Raw genomic sequence first — 12,591 nt, forward strand, 5'->3', positions numbered from 1 at the left:
TGCTGTCATGATGTAACATAATAATCAAAAATATTATCTTACATCAAAGGCAGCTGTGGCTTGTATGGGCATTAACATCTTAGAACACACCAGCAGAGGTGGTTTCTAGAATGTCTTGAACACTTCAGTGTACCACCAGAGCTGGCTTGTTTAGTATAGCCATACTGGAAGACTGGGGGTTAGTGTTACTGTCTATGAATACTTCAGAGTAAATAAACACAAGGAGGAACTTTTCAGACTAGAAGACACTGCTGGTCTAATGGCAAATAAATGGATATAAGCCATCCATGAGGATATTAAAAGATGACCCTGGCCAACTGGATTCTAGAAAGTTTTGTCCAACTGCTGCGGGAATCTGTATGCTTTAAAGGTGGAGCTTGATATAGAACATGACACATTTGTTTGCAATAACAAGGGGTTAACCTCGTTCCGGGAGGAGGTCCCTGCTAGCTCTGTACATCTCTCTCTTCTCTCCCCAAGCATTATTTGTTTGCTGACATGTTCAAATTCCAAGTTCAAGGAAGTTCTTCAAAAACAGTCCCAAAAATGGATGGAGATGTGACAAGCTGGGCAGAATATCAATGAGGAGAATGGTAAACCCAAGAAGCCATGAGTCAGCTCCACCATCTGAAACAGTGCACACTCAGTGCTGGAACATAAAGTCTCCCGTAATGCTGCAGGAGGGAATGGTGCTGATTCACAGAGTAACCCTCCTCTCTCCATTTTGCCTTGGTGGTTAAAGAGGTCTTGGTGAGATGCAACCAAAAGTCATTTATTTTATTGTATTGTAGCCTGCAGGAGATGCATTAAAAATATGAATAATTTATTTCAACATTCCACCTGCCTGTCCCACAAAAAACAGTAACAGTTAAGCTAAGCATATGATTTTGGAGTTCTGGCTCCTAATTTTTGGAAACTGTAGCTGACAAAACTCGGCATGTGGTGTTTCAGAAATAAGAGCTCAGTGATCAAAAGGCCTCCTTCCCTTTTTACAATGCAACAATTCTGATTCCCAAATACGTTGACACAGCTCAACAGAGAAGCTCCTCAGCTCACTGTCCTGATGCCTGCTTCTTACCAAGGGAGCCACACGGCTGCCACCATGGTCCTCCATGGCTGGACCACAGAGCCAACACAGGGCTTGGAAATCTCTAGTACAGCTACCAGCAGCCTCACTCTCCTCCAGTACTCTCCAGTGCTATGCAGCCCTGCACCCATTCTCCCATTACAAAATCACACCAGATCACACAAGCTTTTAATGAAAACTAACAGGAAAATGTTGATAACCAGCATATTGATCTTCTCATTGAAACTTTCACAGTATCAAGATAAGAGAAGTACTTTGTGCATAAAAATATAAAACCTGGTTAGATCAGTAAAATCTTATTCCTCCCTTGTAAAAATGTGAGCGAATCAGTTACTTCCAACTACAAAGGGCTGCTGTGAGTATATTAGGATATTTGGACCCTGGCCTCTGAAGAATTTAGAAATTATCAGACCTTTAGTTTAAAGCAAAGAATCTTCCAGTGTTGCTAAGTCATCCCTTGCAATGCAGATCTGAGGATATTCCTGCCTGAGACCAAAAGGGAAAACCAAGAAAAGAGATTATCCTCCATTCAGCTTGCTTTCAAAGAGAAACTCAAACAAATAATGTTAAATAATCTAAAGTCTGAACTTCCAAAGCTTTGAATCTGACCAGTCCTCACCTGGTTCTGTACTGTATTTTCATAAATGGGTTATCATTGTGAGGAAAACCCTAAGACCATAATCAGGTTGCTCTGGGGAAAGGAGAACAGACAGACTTGTTCCTGTGTAATCTAGGTGATCCTGCTCTGGCAGGAGGGGTTGGACCCCTAGAGATCCCTTCCAACCTCTTCCACTCTGTGAATCTGTGAATACCCAGCCCCAGCTTCTGTGTCTTTCTATGCCTGAAGCCACTCTCTGTACACCATAGTAACATATACCTGTGATAAAATTTGTCTCAACTACTGGTTTTGTCCATGCAGAGCAGTCTCCACTCAGAAGAAGGCCTGGGTGTTGCTTCTCTGAGTGTTCTCTATGCTGCGCTCATCTTATCGTCCATGTTCCTCCCTCCAATCCTCATCAAGAAGCTGGGCTGCAAGTGGACCATCGCAGGCTCTATGTGCTGCTACATTGCGTTCTCCTTAGGGAACTTCTACGCTAGCTGGTACAATTTAAATGTTTTAACCCCATTTATTGTTTTTGAACAAAATCAGTGAGGGCAATGTTATTTGTTTGGTTTGGTTGTTTTGGTTTTTTTTTTTCTTGACTTCTAGTCTACCTCTGTGGATTTGAAAGCTGGATACAAAAGGTGTTACCTGCAAGAAACAGGGATAAATAAATCTAGTAGCAGGTGATGCAGAGAGGTGAAAATGTGCAAAAAGCCAGATTGAAAGCATCCACCCTCCCACCTGAAGTTGCTTTTCTAACTCATTTGTGTAGCAGAGATTGCCCTTCAGGGGGAAAAAAAAAAATCCATAATGAGAAGTTTAATTCAAAATCCAAATGATCTGTAGGAGTGTTTTTGAAAAGATTGAAGGGAAGGCTTCTGCCAGCCAGGGGCTCTGGGAGCAGAGGACCACAGGTGGAGACCAGCTCCTCCCTTGTCCTTACAGAGGTTGGTGAATAATTTACCTCTGCTCTTCAGCGACAGAGGATGCAACTCTGTGGGGGAAAGTTGTTGCAATCCATCTTCTGAAGCACAGGTTCAATTTAATTCCCAGTTACAAAAGGATAGGGCACACGAGGACAGACCTAGCCAGCCTAGCCTACACATAGACCCTGCACACAGCAGGGAGTGCTCATACATCTCAGCTTCATAAGACTGACCCCTTCTTGGTTCCATGTAGTAGATTTATTGAATTATACATGGGATAGATCTATTTCTTTGAGGTTTATTTTTGCCTCTGGATCTTTGGGAAAACGATTATTATGCTAATGGATGATTATGCTAAATAAAGTGTTCTTTGGCAGGTACACACTAATCCCTACCTCTGTGATCCTGGGCTTAGGAGGAGCACCACTCTGGTCTGCCAAATGCACTTACCTCACCATTGCTGGCAGTTCATATGCGCAGAAAGCGGGAAAAAATGCAAAGGACATTATCAACCAATACTTCGGGGTCTTCTTTCTGATATTTCAGTCCTCCGGCATCTGGGGAAATCTTATCTCATCCCTGATATTCAGCCAAGGTTCCAAAAAAGGTAAAATATATTTTAAAATCTTGGTGCTTCTTTCTATAAACATTAGCAAGTTCTAGATAGTTAAAAGCTAGTTTTCTGTAGCTGATCTGGTGACCCTCAATTGCCTTCTTAGTAATTGGAAACGGGCACTTCAGATTTGACTTAGTTCTTCTGAAGGTAGATGTTTGAAATAGAGGGGCTAAATTGCTCTCTGGAAGTGTCTATTTTCTATCAACACTTCATTGGCTATAAAGAGAGTTCAGACAACTAGCTCACAACTAGATGTCTACTGAATTCCTTTTGAATTCCACCTCTGTGTTGTAAAGCATAGACAGGCTGTTGTCAGTGACAGTCTTTCACATCTGACTTCTTTTTAAAGTGGGTTAAAACAAAAGGCAAAACACTGAAGCAGCCTTTTCACAAAGCTTGTAGTATTGGATTAATTTGCTGTTAAACATTCAAGGTTAGTCAAGCTGATGCTGGTGCTTGCTGAAAATCAGTGCTTTACAGAATTGTCAAGAAGAAATAGAAATAGCTGTTGGCAGGAGTCGGCATGCCAGGGCTCCTCTGCTGTATTTCAGGCTCAGACAGCAGATGCCAATGTAGCTTGAAGAAATCACTCAACAGCGCTGCCCTCATTTCCCATGCTTGTAATTGGTGCAAGCTTTGAAAGGGCAGTTATGAAGATAAATTAATACTTGGATGCTGCCTTGGATATTCAAAGTGCTACAGTGTATTATCATTGCAGTCTCCCATGCATTCCCTAGACTGTCAAATAGTCAGAACAGGATAAACATGGAAAGAGATTTCCATATACACTGCTGCTATGAATAGCAAGAAGCTACCTCTCTTCCCTGGCTCAGTTAAACAGTATGTCCTCCGGAGGGCAATCAAAAAGGTATAAGGTTAAAACGAAATGTCAGGAAGCCGGCATCAGGTTTTAATCTTTGAATTTTTGAGTTTATGGCAAAGTGTCATGGTTTAACTCCAGCCAGTAATTAAGAACCACACAGCTGCTCATTCACTCCTCCTGGGTGAAATGAGGAAGAGAATTGGAAGAGTAAAATGAGAAAAGTTGTGGGTTGAGATAAAGACAGTTTCATAGGTAAATCAAAAGCCCCACATGCAAGCAGAGCAAAACAAGGAAGTCATTCACCACTTCCCATTGGCAGGCAGGTGTTCAGCCATCTCCAGGAAAGCAGGGTTCCATCACATGTAACGGTTATTTGGGAAGACAAATGCCATCACTCCCTATGTCCCCCCCCAGCTTCTTCCCCCAGCTTTTTGTGCGGAGCTTGATATCAGGCTGTGTCACCTCCCAGCTTCTTGTGCACTGCCAGCCCACTGACTGGTGGGTGGTGAGAAAGGCAGAAATGGCCTTGACTCCCTGTAAGCACTGGTCAGCAGTAACAAAAACATCTCTGTGTTATCAACACTGTTTTCAGCACAAATCCAAAACACAGCCCCACACCAGCTGCTATGAACAAAATCAACTTTGTCCCAGCCAAAATCAGCACACAGAGTAGTTGTCACAAGATGTGATACTTGTGGAGAATCATGCTTCCTTTAAACCCAAGCAACTATAGATGAAACACCATCAAAGCAGAATGCTAAAGGACTGTATCAAATGCAACAGAGCCCTGCTTAACTGATCACTGTGCCACACAATGTCTCGAGAGGGACCGTCCTCGTTTCGTTTGCAGGTTGCAATGCTGTGGTGCTGCTATGAGGTCTATACAGACTGCAACCATTTCATTCTTCTCTGCCTCACAGCACACATTAGGTTAATAAGATTAAAAAACTTTTTTTTTTTTGTCTTCTAAATCCCCTCCTAGTTTTACAACTGAGAATGTTCTTGTAAATTCTAAAGAAACACTTTTACTAGTTTTATCAGTTACACTGGATTTCAGGAAATGCTGTGTTCCTGGAGGTGTGCTGTGAACAGCTCTCAAAGCCAAAGGCCTTGCATATCTTCACAACACTGATGAGCAATCATGCCATAAGCTCCCCAACTGTGCCTTCTCAGTGAGACCCAGTTTTAACCTAGAGGGAGCTCCTTGGGAGGTGAGAGGGTAAGGATCTCCAGTCCCTCACTTCTTTTCCTCTCCTCTGACAGTGCAGCAAGGGTATCCACCCATATTGTTCATATACTTAAAACGTATAATTTCCCTGAGCATTCAGAAAGTTATGGTATGTATCTGCAGCAGGATCAAAATGCATAAAATTCAGACACATATGTATGCTTGACATATTGCCTGCATCACTGCACCAGAGACAACTGGGCAAGCTACACCATGAGATAATACTACAACAGAAGGCAGCAATCAATGTAAATTACAAGTCATCCTTTCTCACTCATCAATATTGCAGCCTTATTTCCAGAGGAAGAGAGCAAACCCTGCCTTGCAGCTTCCATATCACTAACTGCATGTGTATCTTCATTTTTAGTTGATGCACAGATTAAAAACTTGTTTTACATACTGCCACACTTCACTAGTGTGACTGACCTTTAGCATATGGTAATTTTGCTGAGGATCTGTTTGTTCAAGACTGTAGCAGTAGCCACTGGCTGTGATAAGGTAATGATTTTCTTTATGTTAATAAGTTTTATCAGATGTTGAACCTAGGGTTGTTTATGAAGCTAGTTAAACAGTTGGTTCACATTGCAGCAGCTTTAATTGGAAGCAATGAGGAAAAACACACAACAAGTAGTTACACAATAACCCTAATTGAAAAATTAAAGATCAAGTCCTGTTCAAGGAATTAGCCATGGTATTGACAAGGTATTATGCTTGGACCAGAGACAAATTCTGCAGTGAAAGCACTGAAATAATAGTATGCTGTTTTGATCATCCTTTCCCACTGCACAGCTTAATCAGGCTCACACTCTGGGTTGTATTTTTCCTTTACAGAAAAGGTACTGATGGAAGCGGGCACAGTGTCATGTGAGTACATGCACATGTTGCCCAGCACAACACTGATGCGATTGAACAGAGGTCTTACTCCAAACCCTGCCAAACTGTTCTAGTTTCAAGAACAATAAAACCAGGAAAAGTCTTCTTGGAAGACTAAGTTAGTGGGTAATCATAATTTGAATTTATAAAACAAAAATATGTCTCGAGGTAGTTTCCATTCCTATAATATATACAGAAATTATCTGGAGAGGGATAATGTGCTCTGGCTGTAAGAACTGAGGTCTATCAGTACAGAGGTGGTGTAAACTGAAGGAGCTGTCATGGGGGGTATAATGTTTAAGATGTACAGATACCCACTGGAACTTTAAATGCAAATTGAGCTTGGATTCAGATTTCAGCCTCTGGCTTTAGTCCATGTCTCCATGTGTTCAGTGTTCCATTTTGAGCAACTGTTTCTGTTAAACCAAATTTTCATGTGTTAAACTGAGATTCTGAAGTTAAACATCCCTGATCAGTAAGGACTTGAAACCAGAACGAATCACCAAGTGCTGGATTATCTTCTCCTTATATCTTTACACATAGTGTGCACTCAGCTGGTGTCCTCCCTGACCTGCCTTTCATTTTCTTTCTTTTCCACTTAATTAGTGGAAATCTCAGAAGAAAGCCTGGCATGCTGCGGGGCGTATGACTGCATGACTGGTACGACTAACAGCACAGGGTCAGCACAACCCTCCAACTCCTTAATATACACTCTGCTAGGGATCTACACTGGTAAGTAATCCACACAATCTTTAATGAATATCACTGATGGAAAACCTACTCTTTGGGAAACCTAGCATGACTTTGCAGATTAAGTTTCTAACTCCCTCCTGCAATCCAATTTGCTAAAAGGAAGTAAGACATGTGAGAACTGTGAACCAGTCCCTCCTAAATAGTTTCAAATGCTTTGTACCATTTTTGTCTAAAGGAGGAAGACATTCTTTATACTGTTCACCTGGAACAAAGCTGAAGCCCAGTATGGTGGCCCCACTGTTTCACCTAAAGTCAGTGTCGCTCTACAGACAAAAGTATGCCCGCACTGCAATTAGAGGATTACAGCAGTTTATCCAGTCATGCCTGACATGGTTTTAAATTCACTACCTTCAGGATCAGCAATAGTGAACTAGTTACTGATGGCATTGGGCAGATTTATATATGCATGCAGAGGTCCAAGATGCTAAGAGCAGCCCAGCTAGTGGTACCTGAACTCTAGTCATCTGGAGATGCCTATCAGAACTGGCTGGTGTCCTACCACATGTCAAACAGTTTTAGCACAAGAACTGCACTGTAAGTAGAGGTGGACCTGAACCACAGCTCCCGGAATACACAGTCACTTGGGTGGAGGTTTTTGGATCCCTGCTGAGATTTTACAACTTCAGTCAATTCTCAGCTGTGAGGCTTGAATTATAATACCTTAGTGTGAAAGGCAAAGATAAGGAGAAGCACTAGACAAATTGGCACATCTCCCATTTAGTAACTACAGCTGCTATAGACCTTCCTTGCATAAGGCTAGAAAGGAATCAAAGACAGGGAAGGCTGATGCCATCAAAAATTGAAGAGACGAAAATAGATGTGCAAGGATTCATTCAGTGAGGAAAGTTCAAAAAGTATCTGGCTCAAAACAAGTTATTCTCTGGGTGAAGGGGAAGTGTCTGGCAAGACAGTATGTTACCTTAGCTCTGTTAAAATATCTTTCCAGTCTCTGCACATAGATGCACTATCTATGCTGAGACAGATGCACTGAATTTGTCATATGCTCAAACAGAGAGCATGGGATCTGGTCAGAGCCAGCCCTCACCGGACAAGGTCATCGCAGCAAACCCCCCCACCTTCCCCAATCTCCATTCCTAATTGGTGAGAAAATGTGAAGAATATCCCTCCATTTCCCTTCCAGAGTGTGCTGGAGCTGATGCCTTTCTGCTAAAGGCAGGTTTGGCTCACAAATTTAAATTTAAATTTGATGACTAACATATACAGCACTCCCTTAGGCTTTGCTCATGCAAAATGAATGCAACCCTGCTGTCTACTGACCCCGCGTCAGTAGGGTTTCATTTTTCTTCTAAGCTCTTAATAAAAGATACGACTTCTCCTACCTCGAGGGAAACCAAATAGCTAAATATTTAATTCACATTCCTCTATTTGGTTGTTGAGTATATATTTTGCCCAGCTTGGGTGGAGACAATAATGGATAAGTCTTTTGTTGTTTAGTTTTCTCAAGGACTGTGGATGCTTCCATTTATGTTCCTTCCAATGACTATTAAGCCACGCAGTAACTTATCTCCTATAATTGCTCTTGATTCATTTTACATATTTCTTAGAATATTTTTCCTGTAAATATGGATGTCCTGCTTGCACCCATATAAATCCTGCAAACAGCCCACAAGCTCTAATAAACACCCTGGCAGAACAGATAATGACTTACATCACAATGGGTTTATAGCTCAGCCACAGTAGAAAATCAGGAAACTAGAGAATACAATTTCATTCTGGGAGATATGGATGAGAAATAATAAGCAATAAGTAATTGAGGCAATTTACTGTAAAACTGCTAATATATTTGGACATTAAAAGTTCACAGAAAGGAACACATTAAACAGGCATTGTGGATGGGAAGAGATTTCTGGTTTTCCTCTTTCTCTGAACTCCACTTGTTTCCCTGGGTGGAATTCTAGTCAGCATAAGTAAGAGAGGAAACATAATAATGCCTTGCATCTGTAACAAAGCAATCAGTTGTGCATCTTTGGCTGCTTCATGTATATTATGACACACAGTTATCTTCCCGATAACATGAAAAAATTGCATTAATTCACTTCACAACCAACAAACCTAGACCGATATGTACATGATTATTTTCTGATTAACTACCCCATGTACTCTTTCATACGCTGCTTTGGCTAGGAAATGATAGGTTCAGAGCTGTTTCTTCCACCTTTTTCAAGTCATCCAGAGTTGCTTACTATCATTTTTAAAATAGCACATATTCTGTACTCAAAGCATGGCTCTGAGCTGCAAAAAAAACATAAACCAAACCCCCAAAAAAGCAACATATACTGGGATCCGAGACAGCAGTTCTACTTCTAGACCTTTATTATTCTTTCCATGTATTTGAAGGAAGATTTCCCCCCTAGCTATGAAAACCTTGGCACTAAAAGTGAATATTCCTCCCCTGTGTTGAATTAAAGGCTTTTGATAGCTCCCAAGGGAGCTGTTTCTGGCCAGTTCCCTGTCCCCGCCAGCCCTGGCTTAGCCTGGAAGGGTGAGCCATCAGCCTCTGCGGCCGCGCAGCTGGCCCGGTGGCTGTCACGACGGGCTGGTCATGGTTAAACTGAGGGGATTTGGGAGGTGCACAGCTGTATGCAGAAGATGTGAATGGAGATCAGGCCTTCTTGTTTACACAGAAGTGGCCTTTACACTGAAGCAGAATCAGATGCATCTGCCAAAACGTCCCACAGAGAGCTCAGCACTAAGTCAGAACAATAACAGCAGCAAGCGACTTCCCATCATTCTTCCAGCATTCCTCAGTTTTTCATGAACATTTTGTTTTGTTTTTGCAGCTAGTGGTGTGCTAGCTGTGTTGCTGATTGTTATATTTCTGGACCAGATCAAATCTGACCAAGCAGAGACTGAGAAAGAAACACTAAAGACACCAACATTTTGGTCTACGTTCCTAGCAACCTTCCAGCACCTTAAAGATAAAAGGCAGTGTCTTCTAATCCCTCTGACAATGTACAGTGGGTTTGAACAGGGATTTCTTTCTGGTGACTACACAAAGGTGTGGATGACAATGAAAATCTGTTTGTGTCTGATTAGTTTTTGTGCCCTTGTGTCTTACTCTTGCATCTGATCTGTATTTACTTGTTAAATGAAGATGTTTTCAGTGGTGATTTGTGGTTTGCTAAATTACTGCTTACTTCTACTTGAATGAACTCTGCATGACATCTTCAAACAGGAGAGGCCAGCACTAAATATGTCCCTTGGATCAACCTTAAAAAGAACGCTGTAGAGAGCTTAACTCACCAGTGGAGGCCACAGCAGAGAGCTACAGGTTCAAACCCTGCAACTTGTTGTAAATAACAAACTGGGAGAAAAGCCAGAAGTCTGCAAGGCTTTTATATCTTCCTTCCTTCTGGTTTCCCTAGAGTTTGTGTAAGTGCAAGTCAGCACACATACCATGTCTTTTATTTTGAGAACCTTTACAGTAAGAGGGCAAACCCTCGACTTGGAAACCCTCACCAGTCACTGGTGCAACAGGTCCAAACCCTGACAGACTGAACTGATCAAAACCACCTCTGCTCCTCCAGTTTCTCTACAAACCTAGACACAACAGGTGCATTCTCCAGATATTTGTTGAGAAAGCCTCCAAAGAAAGGGGGCAAACTTGCTGCTTATTTGACATGTAAGCTTCCATACAAGCAGACAGAAGAGGGCGTTTGCTGCTCTGCTGGTATGGGCTGAAAGGGGCACACCCTGGCCACCTCCATTGGCTGTATGCTCTTCTAGGTGAGGTCCTCTTCATCTCTTGGGAGCTGCTCTGTAATGACCATAGTGCTGACTGTAAATTTTCATCTCTTGGGCTCTGAAGGGAAGGGCAGAAAATTCATAGTGCCACTTCCAGGACTTTTATTTGCATGGCAAGCAGTGCTCCAGTTTCTTCTCCTGCTTGTTACTGGTCTGTTTGCATGGCATCACTCTGATTGGGAAGTGGGTTAGGAATATTGCTGCTGAAGGCCAACTATGTCAATATGCCAGAGACTTGGCAGCAAACTCTGTAGCTGCACTCCTTTGATCTCAACCACGCCGGTATTTGCCAAATACTCGGGCTAAGACCCTTGAACCTTAGCTGCATATTTTCACTGAAGAAAACATGTCACCACTGTCTCTTCTCTTCCAGACGTATGTGAGCTGTGCCCTGGGGATACATTATGTTGGTTACGTGATGATCTGCTTTTCAGCTGTAAATTCCCTCTGCTCTCTGCTCTTCGGAAAGATCTCTCAGTTCACGGGTAGAAAATTTCTATTTGCATTAGGTATGTAAAGGTCACTCATGTAATATATCAAAGCCAGTGTTCCTCCCTTTGCATGCACTACAAAGGGAGATCTTGCCATCAGCTATCAATTAAAACCAAAGGCAATGTGGAGGCAAACTTCATTTATGAGAAGAGAGGCAGCACAGTTAACCACTGTATTGAGGTCATTGTCTTACATCGCTTCACTAGTGGTGTAGCTCACCCTGCTTTTGAGGGTGCTACCTACTCAGAAAGTGCCAGTGGTGGAGTTTTGGGTTTTTTTCATCATGGGGAGGTTTACATGGCACCAGGCCAGCTGGCAACAGAAGGTGTTCAGCTGTCTGAAATGGGAAAAAGGTTTCTCGCCCATGAATTGGTGGGAGTCATCGAGAGAGCTTTAAACTAGGTTTGAAGGGGGAAGGGGGCAAAACCACTTGTGCCACCAACAGGTGCCCAGAGCCTGGAGAAGAATCACAAGTCACAAGGAGAACACCTGGCAGGCAAAACAAGGGAATTCTAGATGCTCCAGTCTGCAAGCCAACTTCATTGGGTGCCCATCTTAAATACCTCTATGTGAACACATGGAGCATGGGAAATAAACAAGAGGAGCTTGAGGTGTGTGCATGCATGAGGGGCTATGACCTCACTGGCATCGTGGAGATGTGGTGGGATGGCTCTTGTGCCTGGAGTGTCAGAATGGAAAGATACAGGCTCTTTAGGAAGGACAGGCAAGGAAGACATGGAGGGGGTGTTGCTCTCTATGTCAGAGACCAGCTGGAGTGCATGAAACTCTACCTGGGGATGGATGAGGAGCTGACCAAGATCTTATGAGTCAGGATTAAAGGGAGGGCAGGAAGAGGGAATACAGTAGTGGGAGTTTGCTACAGGCCACCTGGCCAGGACGAGCGAGTGGATGAGGCCTTCTACAAGCAGATACCAGAAGCCTCACATTCACATATATCCTGGTTCTCATGGGGAACTTCAACCACCCCAATATCTGTTGGACGGACAACATGGCAGGGCACAAGTAAGCCAGGAGGTTCCTGGAATGGGTCAATAACAACTTCCTTATCCAAGTGATAGAGGAGCTGATGAGGAGGGGTGCCAATCTGGACCTTGTTCTCACCAACAGGGAGGGGCTGGTGGGGGATGTGAAGCTCAAGGACAGCCTTGGCTGCAGCAACCATGAAATGGTGGAGTTTGAGATCCTTATGGAGGCGAGGAGGGTGAATAGCAAGCTCCCTACCCTGGACCTCAGGAGAGCAGACTTGGGCTTCTTCAGTGAAATGATTGGCAGAGTTCCATGGTGTGAAGCCTTGGAGGAACTGGCTTGACAGTTGCTCTCAGAGAGTTGTGCTCAATGGCTCAATGTCTGAGTGGAGACCAGTGATGAGCGGCCTTCCTGAGGGGTTGGTGTTGGGACCGGCA

The 12,591-nt window shown here is 43.0% G+C and overlaps 1 protein-coding gene across 1 annotated transcript in view; it reads left to right on the forward strand.

Annotated features, from left to right (window-relative positions):
* Positions 1 to 2,000: 2,000 nt before the first annotated feature.
* UNC93A (unc-93 homolog A (C. elegans)) overlaps positions 2,001 to 12,591 on the forward strand; it is a 19,050-nt gene continuing 8,459 nt past the window's right edge. Inside the window, exons 1-5 of the mRNA XM_010157403.1 lie at positions 2,001 to 2,188; positions 2,995 to 3,224; positions 6,764 to 6,889; positions 9,712 to 9,929; positions 11,049 to 11,184. Coding sequence (XP_010155705.1) covers positions 2,001 to 2,188; positions 2,995 to 3,224; positions 6,764 to 6,889; positions 9,712 to 9,929; positions 11,049 to 11,184 — 898 coding nt within the window. The remainder of the gene's footprint in view (positions 2,189 to 2,994; positions 3,225 to 6,763; positions 6,890 to 9,711; positions 9,930 to 11,048; positions 11,185 to 12,591) is intronic.

This window comes from Eurypyga helias, unplaced genomic scaffold (genome assembly GCF_000690775.1).
Source record: "Eurypyga helias isolate BGI_N326 unplaced genomic scaffold, ASM69077v1 scaffold898, whole genome shotgun sequence".
NCBI classification, from domain to species: domain Eukaryota; kingdom Metazoa; phylum Chordata; class Aves; order Eurypygiformes; family Eurypygidae; genus Eurypyga; species Eurypyga helias.